This window comes from Molossus molossus, unplaced genomic scaffold (genome assembly GCF_014108415.1).
Source record: "Molossus molossus isolate mMolMol1 unplaced genomic scaffold, mMolMol1.p scaffold_m16_p_16, whole genome shotgun sequence".
NCBI classification, from domain to species: Eukaryota; Metazoa; Chordata; class Mammalia; order Chiroptera; family Molossidae; genus Molossus; species Molossus molossus.
The window spans coordinates 23861025-23875843 of NW_023425351.1; the positions used below are offsets into that span (position 1 = coordinate 23861025).

The following is a 14819-nucleotide window of genomic DNA, read 5'->3' on the forward strand; positions in this document are numbered from 1 at the left end:
CTTCTCTCCCATCTTCTCACCACCAGCCGTGAACTCCGTGAATACCTTCCCATTCTTTGTTTTTTGTGGCACTCCCAAATTGTAGAGAAATCACCCAAAGGGCCACACCCTCTATGATCAGCACCCCCCCGATGGGACTCACTCGGGCCGTCAGAGGCCTGCACGGCCACTTGTCTTCACTCTAGTGTCTGCTCCAAGGTGCTAAGAACTCCAGTCTGCTCGTGCGAACCTTTCTCTACTCTGACGTGGCTCAAACACACTAATTGTCCATACTTTGTACTTTGTTAGAATAAATTATTCCAATTTCAAAAAAAAAAAAGATTGCACTGGTGCCCACCTCCTTCCTCTGCCAGGTCCCTGCTTCCTTCCCTTCCTCAGGTGTGGATTACAAGAGCACTCCTGGCTGCATTTCCTGCAAGCTAATGCCCATAGCTCCCCAGAGAATACTGGGTGGCTGACCGGGTCTGGCCCCTCTTCTTCGGGAGCCTTTTCTGCGCCGTCCTCCTTCTCCAGCAATCTCACCACGTCAGCCACTCTGGCCTTCAGGTCTCTGCAGATGTAATGCTCACTCCTTCCATGGGGCTTTTACCTGCTGTTCCCCAACCCTCTTTACCTAGTTACCTCATGCCTATCCATCCGTGAGGCCTCACCCAGACATAACCTTCTCCTGAGGTCAGTGTCCTTGGTCACAACCTCTTACGAGACTGTATTTCTGTCCTTCACTGCACATAGAGTCTGTCCATCTCCCCTCACAGGATGTAAGCATGCCAGCAGGTGGTTTTTGTTCACTGCGGCAGGCTCTGTGTTTTGCATAGTTCTGGCTGCTGTGCTAAAAGCTGGGCACATGCACTGGCCAGTTTGGTTCAGTGGTTAGAGCATCGGCTTGTGGTCAAGAGAGACCCGGGTTTGGTTCCCGCTAAGGGCACGTACCTTGGTTGCAGTTTGTCCCCGGCCCTGGTTGGTCGTGTGGGTGGCAGCCACTCAATGTGTCCCTTTCACATCGATGTTTCTCTCTCTCTCTCTCTCTCTCTCTCTCTCTCTCTCTCTCTTCCTCTCTCTCCCTCCCACTCTATCTGAACAAAAAATGGAAAAATGTCCTCAGGTGAGGATAAAAAGAAAATAAAAATAAAAATAAAAGCTGGGCACATTCCCCCAGGGAGCTTACAACCCCCTGAGAGAGACAGGAATACGAAGTTAAAGACTGTAGTAGACTTCCCTTTTACTAATGAAAAAACTGCAGCTTGTGCTGGGCAAGGTCCCAAAGTCAGTAAAGAGAATTGGTATCGAACTTATGAAATCCAAAGACTCAGGGAGAAAGGAGGGAGGGAGGCAAGAAGGGAGGAGAACAATGACTGTTAACTTACTAAATTGTTCTGTTGTGGCCTGAAATGGGTAGTGTTTCTTTGGAATTACAATAGATTTTATCGGTGAAGTCCTAGTGATTTAGAATTGTACTGGCCAATATAGGAGCCACTCCCCTCCACACACATGTGGCGGCTGAGCCCCCGAAATACTGCTGTAAGTGTAAGGTGCACATTGGATTTCAAAGACTTAGAATGGGAAAAAAAGAATGTAAAATACCTCATTAATGATGTATACTAATCACATTAAAATGATATTTTGGATACTTTGTTAAATAAAGCATATTATTAAACTTTAAAAAATATAGTAGAAGCCCTCTTACATGACATTATTTGCACTCATTGTTAATTGAGCGATAGCGTTCAATAAACTGGAGAAGGTCAAATAACCTACTATCCCTGGGTGAACAGAGAACTTGAGAACGAAGAATGTGGGTCAGTCGGACAAGTGAATTAAGTGAATGTTGGTTAAGAGAATGTCAACACTAAGCAAACAAGACAATAACACATTGTAGCATAAAGAAATGCAGTTGATGCCCTGGACAACAGCGACTCCATACAAGACATCAAAAAGACCACCACCCACAGGACTGCGGACAGCAACGTGGTATCTGAGGTCAATGACACCAAAGTTCTGAGGTGTTAAGGCAGAAGAAGTGGGGCACACTTCGGGGGGCAGGAGGCCAAGAAAAAGTGCAGAGATCATTGAACATTTTTAAAAAGGTGCAATGTAACTAGCTGATCTCATTAGTTTGATGAGTATTCGGCAATAGGTAGTCTAGTGAATATGGATATGTCAATGGACTGGTGGCAAGAGGCTGAGCAAAGGTTCAGAGATGTAATTGTGAATTATTTATGGGGAACTGTGACTATTTAGTTTGGTTTGAGTAAAGAGTTCATGCAGTGGAGTAAACTCACACATAAAATTTGATATATTTGGTATATATAGCCCACAAACTATTCACTTATTTCATGTAGAAATTTAGAATAGATCATGTACTTGACCAGAAGAAACAGCTCAACATATGCTAGTGCATAATGGTGAGAAGCTCCTGAGTCTAGCTTTGCAGACTTTTATAAGCAAGCACAGGAATGAAAAGTGCAAGGAATGATTTGTTGCATTTTGCTCTGGCAAAGCGTTTTTCTTTTCCTCTCTTAGTCAATCTAGGCTCAATTTTTTTAAACTTATTATTGAAGCATAATATGCATACATGCAGAAAAGTGTATATATAATAGTAGAGCTTAAATTTGTACAAATTTAAACACATCCCCAGAGTTAGCTCCCAGAGCAAGAAATGAAGCTTTGTAGCTTTCCAGAACCGCCCCCCCCCCCCATCACCACCACACCCCCTGCCCCAAAGTTCCTCTCAGCAACCCTCCCACCCAGGGAAACCACTATCCTAACTTCTTTTTTTTTTTTTCCCTTTATTGATATTAGAGAGAGAGTGGGGAAGGGAGAGGGAGAGAGAAATAGAAACATTGATGAGAGAGAACACTAATAGCCCACCTCCTGCATGCCCCCCACTGGGGATTGGACCCACAACCTGGGCATGTGCCCTGACTAGGAATCGAACCGGCGACCTTTTGATGCACGGGTTGATGCTCAACCACTGAACCACACAGGCCAGGCTATCCTAACTTCTAATAGTATAAATTAGTTTGGTCTGTTTATGTACTTTTATAGAAATGGAAGCATACACTATATACTCTTTTGTGCTCTATGCTCAATTTTAAATTTAAAGATTCAAGCCAAATCTCAAACAATTGAATGAATCCCAGCTCAGCATTGTACTGTGTGAGTTTAGACAAGCCTTTTAACCTAAGCCTGTTTTCATTCATAAAAGTGGATTATAATAATGTTTACCTAATAGAATTGTTGAGAAGATTAAATGAAATCATATGGCTACAGTTGCTATATTGTTCTCAAACTTTTAGTGTGTGAACTTCCTAGGTGGTGCAAGACCCCTGGGGGTGCTAGCTCAACCAATTCTCCATAGTATATGGGGGGAAAATCCACACTATCCAGGCAGTGACCAACCATTCCCTTATTCTCAAAAAAGCATCTTCAGCCCTGGCTGATTTGGCTCAGGGGTAGAGCATCGGCCCGCGGACCAGTGAGTTTCGGGTTCGATTCCAGTCAAGGACAAGTACCTCGGTTGCAGTTCATCCCCTGGTCAGGGTCGTGCAGGAGGCAACCAGTGGATGTGTCCCTCTCACATCAATGTTTCTCTCTCCCTTTCTCTCCCTCTCTCTCCCTCCTGCTCTATCTGAAGATTTATAGAAGAGGGGAAAAAAGAGCATCTTCAAATAAAATAGAAAACTGGCTACTTGATCCATCTCACTTGTGTCCAAAGGAGAAGAGATGCAATTTCTGTTACACACTTATTCATCTCTCCTTCTGCAATACCAGCTTCCTTAAGGGAAGGGTCATGTCCTGTTTATTACAGTATCGCCAGGACGTAGCATCAGTTACTGTAAACACTCAGTTTATTGGTTGCTGTTGAAAGAATAAATAAGTGCTAATTGTATTGGGGCTAAGGAAATTGTGTTAGAATCTGGTCCAATCTTTTGAGCTATGGGTTGGCAAAATTACAGTAGCAAAATCAGAGTAAAGTCAATATCCCTCCCTCTTTCCCTGTGCTGGCCAGGAAAATCCACTCCAACCTAGCACATTCTGTACTTGGAACTTGAATAAGCACACCAGGTCTTGAGACCTTCAGAAATAAGGACAGTGTACTATGCTGCTTTCAATACTGAGTTTGCTGAAACTCAACAGCTTTTAATGTATTAATGCCAAGATACTACAGTTTTCAAAAACACTCTTCCCAACACATCTCAGCCATTAATAATTTTTTCCCCGGTGCATTTCATTTTGGTTTTCTACCGATAGATACATTTTATATTCTTGACTATATCCCCCCGCCCTTTTTTTTTTAAGCAAGAAAGGGGAAAGTGTAACATTCCAATGGAATTTCACTTGGTTCATTTTACCCTCCAGTATTTAATTAAAAATAAATTTTCACTTCTCAGAGAGTGAAGTACCTCTTCAAAAACTACCATCTGTTTTACATTACAGTTAAGCTTCTGACTGGCTGGCAAGCCTATCACTCTATAAGTGGATAAATCAAGCAGGAAATTACATGGTTATAAAATGAGCTAAAAGATTTTAACAATAGTTTACTGGCTTTAAAGCAAAACTAGTTTCTTGCAGATAACTAATAAACCAAAGCTATTTATAATCTGTTGCATAAAATAAGTAGGGTTAATATTCTTCAAGTCATGACTTTCTTAAATTCTTCAACACTGGGATTTTCTAAGCACCACACTAGCACAGGAGCTCTAAACAGCAATCCCTACATTTCAAAACAAAGTCTTGTGGGGAATTTTTATGGAAGCGCTAAGATAACGAGGAAATGATTCACGGATCATGCCTTGAAGGCTAAGTAAGATTTTAACAGGCTATGGAGGCAAAAATCATGCAGAGAGAACATTGCTAACACAGGCATGGAGATAGGAGCATGCACATAAATGTTCTTGGAAGATCCAAGTCACAGTCCAGATTAGGAAGTGAAGGAAATTATTATTGTTTAGGCAGCAAACAACTATGGGAGGCTTCTGATAGGAGAAATGTGACAGGTCTGTTTTATATGTTCCTTCATGTTTAATATAAGGAGAGATCATGCCTCATCCTCTCTGCAGTTACATTTCACACTGTAACTTAGATTGGAATCGGGGTTTCATGCGTCAGTCACACACTTGACATAAGCAGTCTACTGAGAGATAAACTTTCTGGTGAGTGAATCCATCAAATTTCTGAGCCTAGAAGGCTAAATATAAAATCTAGATGGTGGTGAATTCACCCAGGCAACGTAATAATGCATATATCTGACTGGGGGACCAGTTTCCCTTGCCCAGGTGACACCCAGATGTCACTGACAATTTCTTGATATTTCTATAGAACGGAGATCAGAATGATTAAGTGCAATAATCCAAGTAAGAGATGAAGGAATGGAGCTAGAGTAGTGGCCTTACAACAGAGTTCAATGTGAGGGGTAAGGGCAGGGCAGGAAACTTCTCAGTGGATGCCCAAAGGGAAGGCCACTAAAAAGCAGAACAAAGGACAAAGGAAGGGCAGGTCCAAGTGGAGAAATTTAAGGTGTTGACAGAGTCGTATGAAAATATGGCTTAGAATGAGGCTCAAGAGTAAAGAGCAACAAGTCAAGTTGTGTTGACAGATAAAATCTTCTGTAAAGGGAGTCCTAAAGGAGAAAAGAGATCTAAGAATAGAATCTTGGGGTAAGTCCTTAAAGTTCAATGAATACCATAAAACACAAAACCAAAGTGAAATGAGCAATGCCAAGTTAGCTTGTACACAGATGCTTTATTTTGGATGTTAACAGTCAACATTGTAAGCAAGATTCTCTTACAATGGAAAGTTTTCCCATACATCAAGAAACTCAATTTAGTCAGGTTAATTGCTGTATCAATATGAAAACCTTACAACAAAATACAGTATTATATATGTGTACTCAGTTTCCATGCAAGTATGGCTGCTATATGTATATCTGGCATTTTTATAACATACTGAAATTCAAATAAACACAATAGTATAAAGGTGACTTAAGATGCCTGACATGCTTAAGATTTAAAAAGTTCTCGCAAAAAGCAACAAAGCAGTTAACTAAAGGATTCAACCAATACCAACCCAAATAGGTACAATGTCCAATAATCCCAGGCTTATCTACAGTATATTACCTTTGAGATAATTTAATGCTCAAGAAAAATTACGCTTTAAAAAAATATAGCTCTCCCAAGATATTATACTTTGGTGATTGGAGACTATGTACATCCAAGGGCTACATAAATTTAAAAAAAACAAAAACCAGAAAACCAAAAATGAACCATTATGTGCTTTTAGTTCAAGGCAACTGAAATTGAAATGATCTAGTATGATTTTGCTACAATCATTGGTTTTACAAAGTGAAATTTCTGTGAGAAGTTCACTAATTAGGAAGCAATCAACGTACTTAAACATGCTAAGAAGATTCCAATTGGTCCATCTGTTTGTTATCAACAAGGCATAATCTTAGTACCAGACGTTTTCTCTACTTCTCACTACATCTAATATGCAAAAACGAGCTAGTGGATTCAAATAGTTTAAAACCCTATTAGGTAGGTCTATGCTTCAAAAGCTAGGCATTAAAATACTTTGTATTTCCATTTCTATTACCATAAAGACACCAGAAAACTTAAGCCGTTTTTGTCTTAAGGCATAGTATTTTGGTATTTGTAAGAATCTGCCTGGTAATGGTTGATTCCATTAAGTTAACTTGAGAACCTGCCATCATTTGCCTTTTCTCTTTTCACACAGTGCAAGTGGTGGTCGCTCTTTCCTTCTCTCATAGCAGCAAGCCGACTCTGCTATTGTTTATAGCAGCATACTTCAGGGGTGGAGAGGGAGAGAGTGTGTCAATTATAAATAAAAATTAAAACTACAGTGTACAATTCTATTTACCTGTCAGTGTTTAAATTGACAGCACACCATTATGTCTCAAAGAAATTACATAAAATCTCTACACAAAAGCAAATAAAGACATTCTTTCAAGAAGAAATAAAATAAGTGCAAACACCTAAAACAGGCAACTGAAGCAACTGTTGTAACCTGTAGAGAAACGCAAAACATTTAAAAAAGGACAAAATATTTTTATAAATAAAAGATAATGTTCTCTATTTTGAAACATTGAGTAAATATAATAAACTTCTAAGTGCAGACTGTTTTTAGGGACCAAAGTACCATATTATTTTTTAAACAAAATGCAAAATTTCTAACACATATACAAATTACCAGATTAATTTATATGACCCCTCCCCATATAATTTAAAAAGAAAATATTAAATTATTATTTAGTACATTTTTAGAACTACTTTGTAACCAACATGATTTAAAGGGCATAGTGCAATATTTAGGTAGATGTGACATACAGTATAGATATTGTGTTCTTTGCAGCTATAACTTACTACTGTTTCATACTTAAAAGTCAAAATTGTTCTTTACTATGTTAGCTGTAATAACAGGAAACAACACTGGCTTCTAGACACTCTGTATAGGTATAAATATCTACATTTAAGTTTTAAAAATGAAAATAAATTATAAAAACAGACTTCTTTCCAATTTACAAAGCTTTCCTGCTTCTACATACTATACAATACATTCAACAAACTCTCAGATCTTCTGAGATTTATGAAGAAAATACTGACTCTTTACAAAAGAAAAAAAACCCTTTCCCATGTTTTTGTTTTTAGTACTGTGCTCAAATAAATACATTTAACACTGTAGTTAATTTTATTGTTTTTGAAAAATTCCAAAAATTAGTAGTGCAACTTTCTATCCTTCCTTTAACTTCCTTTCCATTGTGTTTCTTTGTAATGGTAGGCTAAGTAAATCAGCACACAGGAAAAAGTACTTCATGAAACCATGTGCGCTTCCCATGCATAGACTGACTAATTTCAGAAATTACATACTCATAAACCGATCTGTAAAAAAACTGCAGCATCAAGAGAGTAGCAACATATATCTTCTGAAGAAAATACATGAGAATTTACTTTTAGAATATCTGTAAACGTTCTAATATGATTTTCCCATCTTGTTCTTTAAAAACAATTTTTAAAATCTCATCTCTTAAAAAATAAATTATGAAATTGCCTACCCCTTACTTAAGTGGCTTAGCTTTCTGCCTGCTTAGTATGAAAAAAGATGCAAACCCTTTTAGGGCTGTATTAAAACCTTAAAAACAATTAATTGACACAAATTTCATTGTAACCTAATTTAGTACAGACTATAATAAGGGAGTGGGGCATTTCATTTAATGACAATTACAGTATGAGAGTTCTTGAAGTGCTGCTGGTAGCTGTGTAAGTGCTCAAATATCTTCTTGCTTGTTCAGTCATGATAAGTTGGTCTTCCGTCTTCCCATAAACCACTGTTTCCCATTCACAATTCGACTAGGAAGGAAATATTAAGAGTGATGTTAAAATTACTAAAATAATTATCCATACTACTTCACAATTACACTTTTAAAAAGAACTATTTTAATTGATTAGCTATTTGATAAGTAGTTATTATAAAAAATGTTTGGATAATGGCATTGTGGTTCTTTTCAAATGATGTTATGTTTTAAAAATACATACCGAAATATTTATCGTCTTTTTTTTAAAGCTATCTACAAGCCTGTGGAGGCAGTTAAAAGTTTTGTCTCTGCAACTCCACTCCTTACCCACCCCCCCAATCAAATTAGTCTTAACATGGAAAGAAATGTGTCTTGATTGCTTCAAACTTTATAAAAGATTGAGATGATATAATGTCAAATTACATCACAAGAATGCTTTATGTCTTGCAAATTAGAAAATATAGTCATAGTACAGTCGATTTTACATTTGTTCCATTTACTTTCTGCCCTTGTTACAAAGGTTATTACACTATAGGTATGATCTGCTATGTAATAAATTTTCCTGAAAATCTTTGTGTTAAACACTTGGAAATCAAATCATTTTAAATAGATTAAGAGAATATGCTACAAGGTCCTTTGAAAAGCAGTAGCTCAAGTGATAGATGAGGTGGCCATATTTGATTGCCAAAGATGTTTTCAAGGAATGCTTAAGTGTCAGGAATGCTAGTACAGCAATCTTGTGGTGTCAAGAAAACTTCCTCTTCAATGAACTCTCAAATTCTCTGGGTTGAATTCTTCAGATAACATAGTAAAAATTTTTCCAGCCTTCATGTTACATAGCAACAGAAAAGAAAAGGATTTGTTTTTCAACTTTTGGGCTAGAAAGTTCACTGAAAACTATTATACTGACAAAATCAAGCTGCAACTGCTTCTAACCACTTACCCTTTCAAGATAGCAATTCAAGCTATACTTGATATAGGAGAAGAGGTACCAGAAGTGGACTTAGATATCTTTACTTTACAAATGAAATAAATATGCACCCATATGTTCATTGCAGCATTATTTATAATAGCTAAGATTTGAAATAGCCGAAGTGTCCACCAGTAGATGAGTGGATAAAAAAGCTGTTTTAGCCCGGCCAGTGTGGCTCAGTGGATTGTGCATCCTCCCATGGACTGAGAGGTGCCGGTTCAATTCCCTGGCAGGGCACATGCCCAGGTTGTGGGCTCCATCCCCAGTAGGAGGTGTGCAGGAGGCAGCTGATCAATGTTTCTCTCTCACATCGATGTTTCTCTCTCTCTCCCCCTTCCTCTCTAAGAAATCAATAAAAGCATATTTTTTAAAAATTAGGGGAAAAAAGCTGTTGTACATTTACACAATGTAATACTACTTGGACATTAAAAAGAGGGAAATCTCACCTTTTTCAACCGCATGGATGGACCTGAAGAGTATTATGCTAAGTGAAAAGCCAGTCAGAGAAAGACAAATGCCATATGATTTCACTCATATGTGAAATCTACTGAACAAAATAAACTAGCAAACAAAATAGAAACAGACTTATAGCTGTCAGAGGGGAGGGAAGTTGTGGGGCTGGGTGAAAAAGATGAAGGGATTAAGCAAAAAAAAAAAAAAAATCAATCGCCCTGGCCGGTTTGGCTCAGCGGTTAGAGCGTCGGCCTGCGGTCCTGAGAGACCTGGGTTCGGTTCTCGCTAGGGGTGCGTACCTCGCATGCAGTTTGTCCCCGGCCCTGGTCGGTTGTGCGGGTGGCAGCCACTCGATGTGTTCCTTTCACATCGATGTTTCTCTCTCTCTCTCTCTCTGTTCCTCTCTCTCCCTCCCACTCTACCTGAACAAAAAAATGAAAAAATGTCCTCGAGTGAGGATTAAAAAAAACAAAACAAAAATCACCTCATAGATAGCAAAAATAGTATGGTAATTACCAAAGGGAAAGGGGGTGAGCAGAGGTAGAATAGGATGTACAGGAAGGATCAAGGTGACAGAAGGAGACTTGACTAGGGGTGGTGAACACAATACAATACACAGATGATGTATTCTAGAATTGTACACCTGAAACCTATATAATTTTATTAACCAATGTCACCCCAATAAACTCAGTAAGAAAGGGAGGGAGGGAAGGAAAGAGGGAGGAAGAAAGAAAGATGTGTGGGGGGGAGAGAAAGAGAGAGCGAGAGAGCGAGAGAGTGAGAGAAAGAAAGAAAGAAAGAAAGAAAGAAAGAAAGAAAGAAAGAAAGAAAGAAAGAAAGAAAGAAAGAAAGAAAGAAAGAAAGAGAAAGAAAGAAGAGAAAAATGGCCCTGGCTGGTTTGGCTCAGCAGTTAGAGCGTTGGCCTGCGGTCCAGAGAGACCCAGGTTCAGTTCCCACTAAGGGCACGTACCTTGGTTACAGTTTGTCCCCAGCCCTGGTTGGTCGTGCGGGTGGCAGCCACTTGATGTGTCCCTTTCACATCGATATTTCTCTCTCTCTGTCTCTTCCTCTCTCTCCCTCCCACTCTATCTGAACAAGAAATGGAAAAAAAATGTCCTCGGGTGAGGATAAAAAAATAATAAGAGAGAAAGAAAGAGAGAGAGAAAGAGAGAGAGAAAGATGAGAGAGAAAGAGAGAGAGAAAGAGAGAGAGAAAGAGAGAGAGAGAAGAGAGAGAAAGAGAGAGAAAGAGAGAAAGAAGAGAAAGAGAGAAAGGAAGGAAGGAAGGAAGGAAGGAAGGAAGGAAGGAAGGAAGGAAGGAAGGAAGGAAGGAAGGAAGGAAGGAAGGAAGGAAGGAAGGAAGGAAGGAAGGAAGGAAGGAAGGAAGGAAGGAAGGGAGGGAGGGAGGGAGGGAGGAAGGAAGGAAGGAAGGAAGGAAGGAAGGAAGGAAGGAAGGAAAGAAAGGGAAGAAAGGAAGAAAGAAAAGGAAAAGGAAATAGTGCTTAGGAAATCATCAGAAGAGCCTCTGGCTACAACTCCAATTGTTTAGTTTATATGTGTGTCCCGGTGAATGAGTCCCTCAAAAACCCAAGTCTAGTTTGAGTGACAAAATAATAATAAATGTTTAGTTACTGCTATAGTCAATGTCAAATTTTAAAAGGAAAGCATAATTTGTGATCAGTAAGTCCGAAGTGATAATTGAATAAACAACAACAAAAATCACTAGAAGAAATTTATAAATTCATACCTGAAGATTCTTTTCCAATGTGACAACTTTGGAAGTGTTAGGGTTTGATTTCTTTTTATTAAGTGTATATGTTTTGTTGGTTGAATTTATATCTTGTTTTTCAGGAGTCAAGTTGCACCTATTGTCATGTATTTCCAATAATGGTATCATTAATAAAGATGTTGTAAATATATTTTCTGACTAAGAGAGAACAAAAAGAAAGAGGAAAATAAAATAATTAAAAAACGGAGACAAATAGAGGGACTAATGCGTAAGGGTAGTAGAAGCCCTGTTGATTTCCTTCCAAGAAAGCTTTTGGTTCTGATGTAATTTCTAGTAATGTAGTAAAATTAAATATTTTGGAAATGAACCAAATATAAAGACTGAAATTTAAAGTTTTAAGAACTACCATTTTTTACATCATACATAAGAGACCAAATCCTCTCAAAACAAAAACATATAAAAAGCAAGGAAGTATATAAAATATCCTCTACAGTTAAATGCTTCTTTCTGAGTTAAGCAGAATACTACTAAAGAAAACTTTATATGAATCTCTAATGAAATGACCATACAATGAGTAAAAAGCAAGAATCACTACAACATAAAGCAACCATTTAAAAAAAATGCTTTACAAACCTGCATGTCTGAAATGTCTTCAGTCAATAGTTGAGCAGCTGGTTCTTCTTTTTCCCAATTATCTAAAACTAGTGATTTTCTGACTTTCTTCACAGAAGCAGTATGCTAGAATGAATAATTTACAATAAAAACATTATGGCAAAGTCACTTGGACATGATGAGGCCTTTATTAACAATGATAGTAAAAGATTACCTCTTGTTTGCAGCTTTTGTAAGCAGGTTCATCTTCCTCCTTAAGGAATATGTCTGTTCCAGTTTCTTCTTTTAAAACTTCCCGAATATCTTCTTCCAAGAAGGCAAGTGGCTGTGACTAAAATGTTTTTTAAAGGGTTTTTTAAAAATCTTTTATAACAATTTCTTTTTCTCCCCAAATATAGAAACCCATCTTTAATACTTTTTCATTAGTGGCTTAATTTTCTCTCAGTCCTTCTTGATACATAAGTTGAATCAATTAATCAACTATCAGTTTTATGGCAAAAATAATATTGCACATTGCAAGCATTGAATAAAGTATGGCACTTTTTTCACAAAAATATATATTTGCTTTCTCTAAATGATATAGTTTCATATATGTATATATGAAAGCACAGATAACATTTCCCATCTCTATTCTATCATTATTATTGCTATTACTATTATTAAAATTATTTTAATAGCAGCAACTAATTAAGCACATACTATTTGAAACTTAGCCCCACAAATAACCCTCTGTGGTGTTTTATGATCTCCATTGAACATAAGAGGAAATTGAGCCTTAAAGAGATATCCTAATCAATCAGTTTTTAAAATACTATTAGGAAAGTGCTTATGTATATCAAAATACTAAAATTAGTTTATTCTACTATAGGTATTCACTACTGAAATTACTAAAAGGTTGGTTTTAGTGTTAAGAGCTCTGCTGACACTTGATTTGCTTTCTCTAGATGATATAGTTTAAAGAAAGCAAAAATTCAAAACAAGTCAAGCAAAGGTTTATTTACAAGTCAAGAAAAAAGATTAACACAAATTCAAACTTATAAATCAAGAGACAAAATTTTTTATCAGTTTTAATGAACAGCTTTTTAAAAATGTTAAAAATCAAGGGTAAAAATAAAAATTTGTGTTGATTAAAATTAGGAAAATTCTTAAAAGTATACACACCACAATTTTAAGGGGTCCATATTTTTTCTCCTGAGCAGCAAGCGCATTCTTAAAAGGAGTAGGAGTTCTTGGTGTGGTACCCAATATAGATCTTCTAATCGTAGGTGTTCTAAACCTATCCAATCAATTAGATATTTATATTATAGTCAGAATTTGACTTCATATGAATTAAGGAAGGCAAAGTCATGATAAAAAGCACACACTAAATTTATCTTGCATATATACATGTTTTATTTAAACATTACAGGACTATTACAGAGTATGCCTACTTAAACTAATTCTTATTCCAATCAATGATCTTAAAAAAGAAAATAGAACTAACATAGAAAAAAAGCAGTAAAAATGTTGTTTTGCTTGAGTTCAAAGTTTTACACTGCATTTAGCTGGTTTTTGGTCTCCTAGGAATAAAATACAAGGCTATGATTTTTTTTCAATTCTAAATCCTATATGGATAGAGATTATAATATATGCATAAATGGACAAAACACTAATCTATTCTTGAAATTGTGCTTCACACTTTCTCTAACACAATTATTTAATACTTACTTACCCTACATTTTCCTTTTGATCTTTGGGGGTTGTTTCCTTATGAAGAGGAGTTGTAATGAGAACTTTCTGCCCACAAATAGGGGTTGATGTAAATGACGGATTTTCTATATTTACTTGTTCATTTCCAGAGCATGTGTTGAAAAACTAAAAAAAGGAGAGAGTTTAAAGACAATTTCTAGAACATTAAAATCCCTGCGTAACTATTAAACTGATAAAAGTATCAAATACTTCCCAATTTCTCTTAGAAAAGGATTGCCAATAATACCACATTTACATTATATTCCATGAAAATTAAGCTTCAGGAGGGCAGGAATTTTTGTTTTGTTCAGCACTGCCTCCCCAGCAATTAGAACAGTGTTGAACATATAATAGGAATTCAAGAAATTGCTGTTTAACAAATATTCAAAAGTTATGAAACAGTACAAAAAATCTGAAACAGTAAATTATCACTAGGAATCAAGAAACCATAAATAGCTGCTGTGTTAAATGTAAGTTTTGTACAATATTATGACTGAAAAAAAAAGTAGTTTATTAATACATGATCTTAAGTGTCCTTTTCTATGAGAATACTTTGAATTCAGAATAATGCTTTGCAGATGAGAAATATAGCTACCTGGAAAATTTGCCTATTTAAAACACAGCTCAGAACTACCAAGCAGCCTAGTAGTACACAGTCCATTTTCCAAATGACACACTTTACTCACTGGATCTTAACTTACATACAATTGTTAAATACTAATTTATTTTTGTAGCCAATAGATTAGAAGCAGTGGTAGAAAGAAGTGGAAACTGCTATACAGCCATTTATAACTGGAATAAATTCTAACTCTATCACTTTTGGATCCTAATATGTGCAAAATACTTAATCCTAAGATTAGCGGCCAAACCCACTTAAAACACTCATCAATTGCAGGATAAAATCCAAGCTCTTTACCATTGGATATAAGGTCTTTATAATCATGCCTCACTACCTCAGCCACTTTCCACCTGAGAATTTACACATCAACAAAAATTGCTAGTGTGCAAAACTCCAAA

The 14819-nt window shown here is 36.9% G+C and overlaps 1 protein-coding gene across 3 annotated transcripts in view; it reads right to left on the reverse strand.

Annotated features, from left to right (window-relative positions):
- Nucleotides 1–5724: 5724 nt before the first annotated feature.
- MYBL1 (MYB proto-oncogene like 1) overlaps nt 5725–14819 on the reverse strand; it is a 35970-nt gene continuing 26875 nt past the window's right edge. For 2 of the 3 annotated variants that reach the window (XM_036263652.1, XM_036263651.1), the window contains exons 11-15: nt 13786–13928; nt 13236–13350; nt 12289–12405; nt 12096–12200; nt 5725–8363 (exon numbers count right to left, since the gene is read on the reverse strand). In XM_036263652.1, coding sequence (XP_036119545.1) covers nt 8235–8363; nt 12096–12200; nt 12289–12405; nt 13236–13350; nt 13786–13928 — 609 coding nt within the window. In that variant the 3' untranslated portion in view covers nt 5725–8234. Of the gene's footprint in view, nt 8364–11480; nt 11661–12095; nt 12201–12288; nt 12406–13235; nt 13351–13785; nt 13929–14819 lie in introns of all 3 variants that reach the window. The other variant, XM_036263650.1, reaches the window with a different exon arrangement.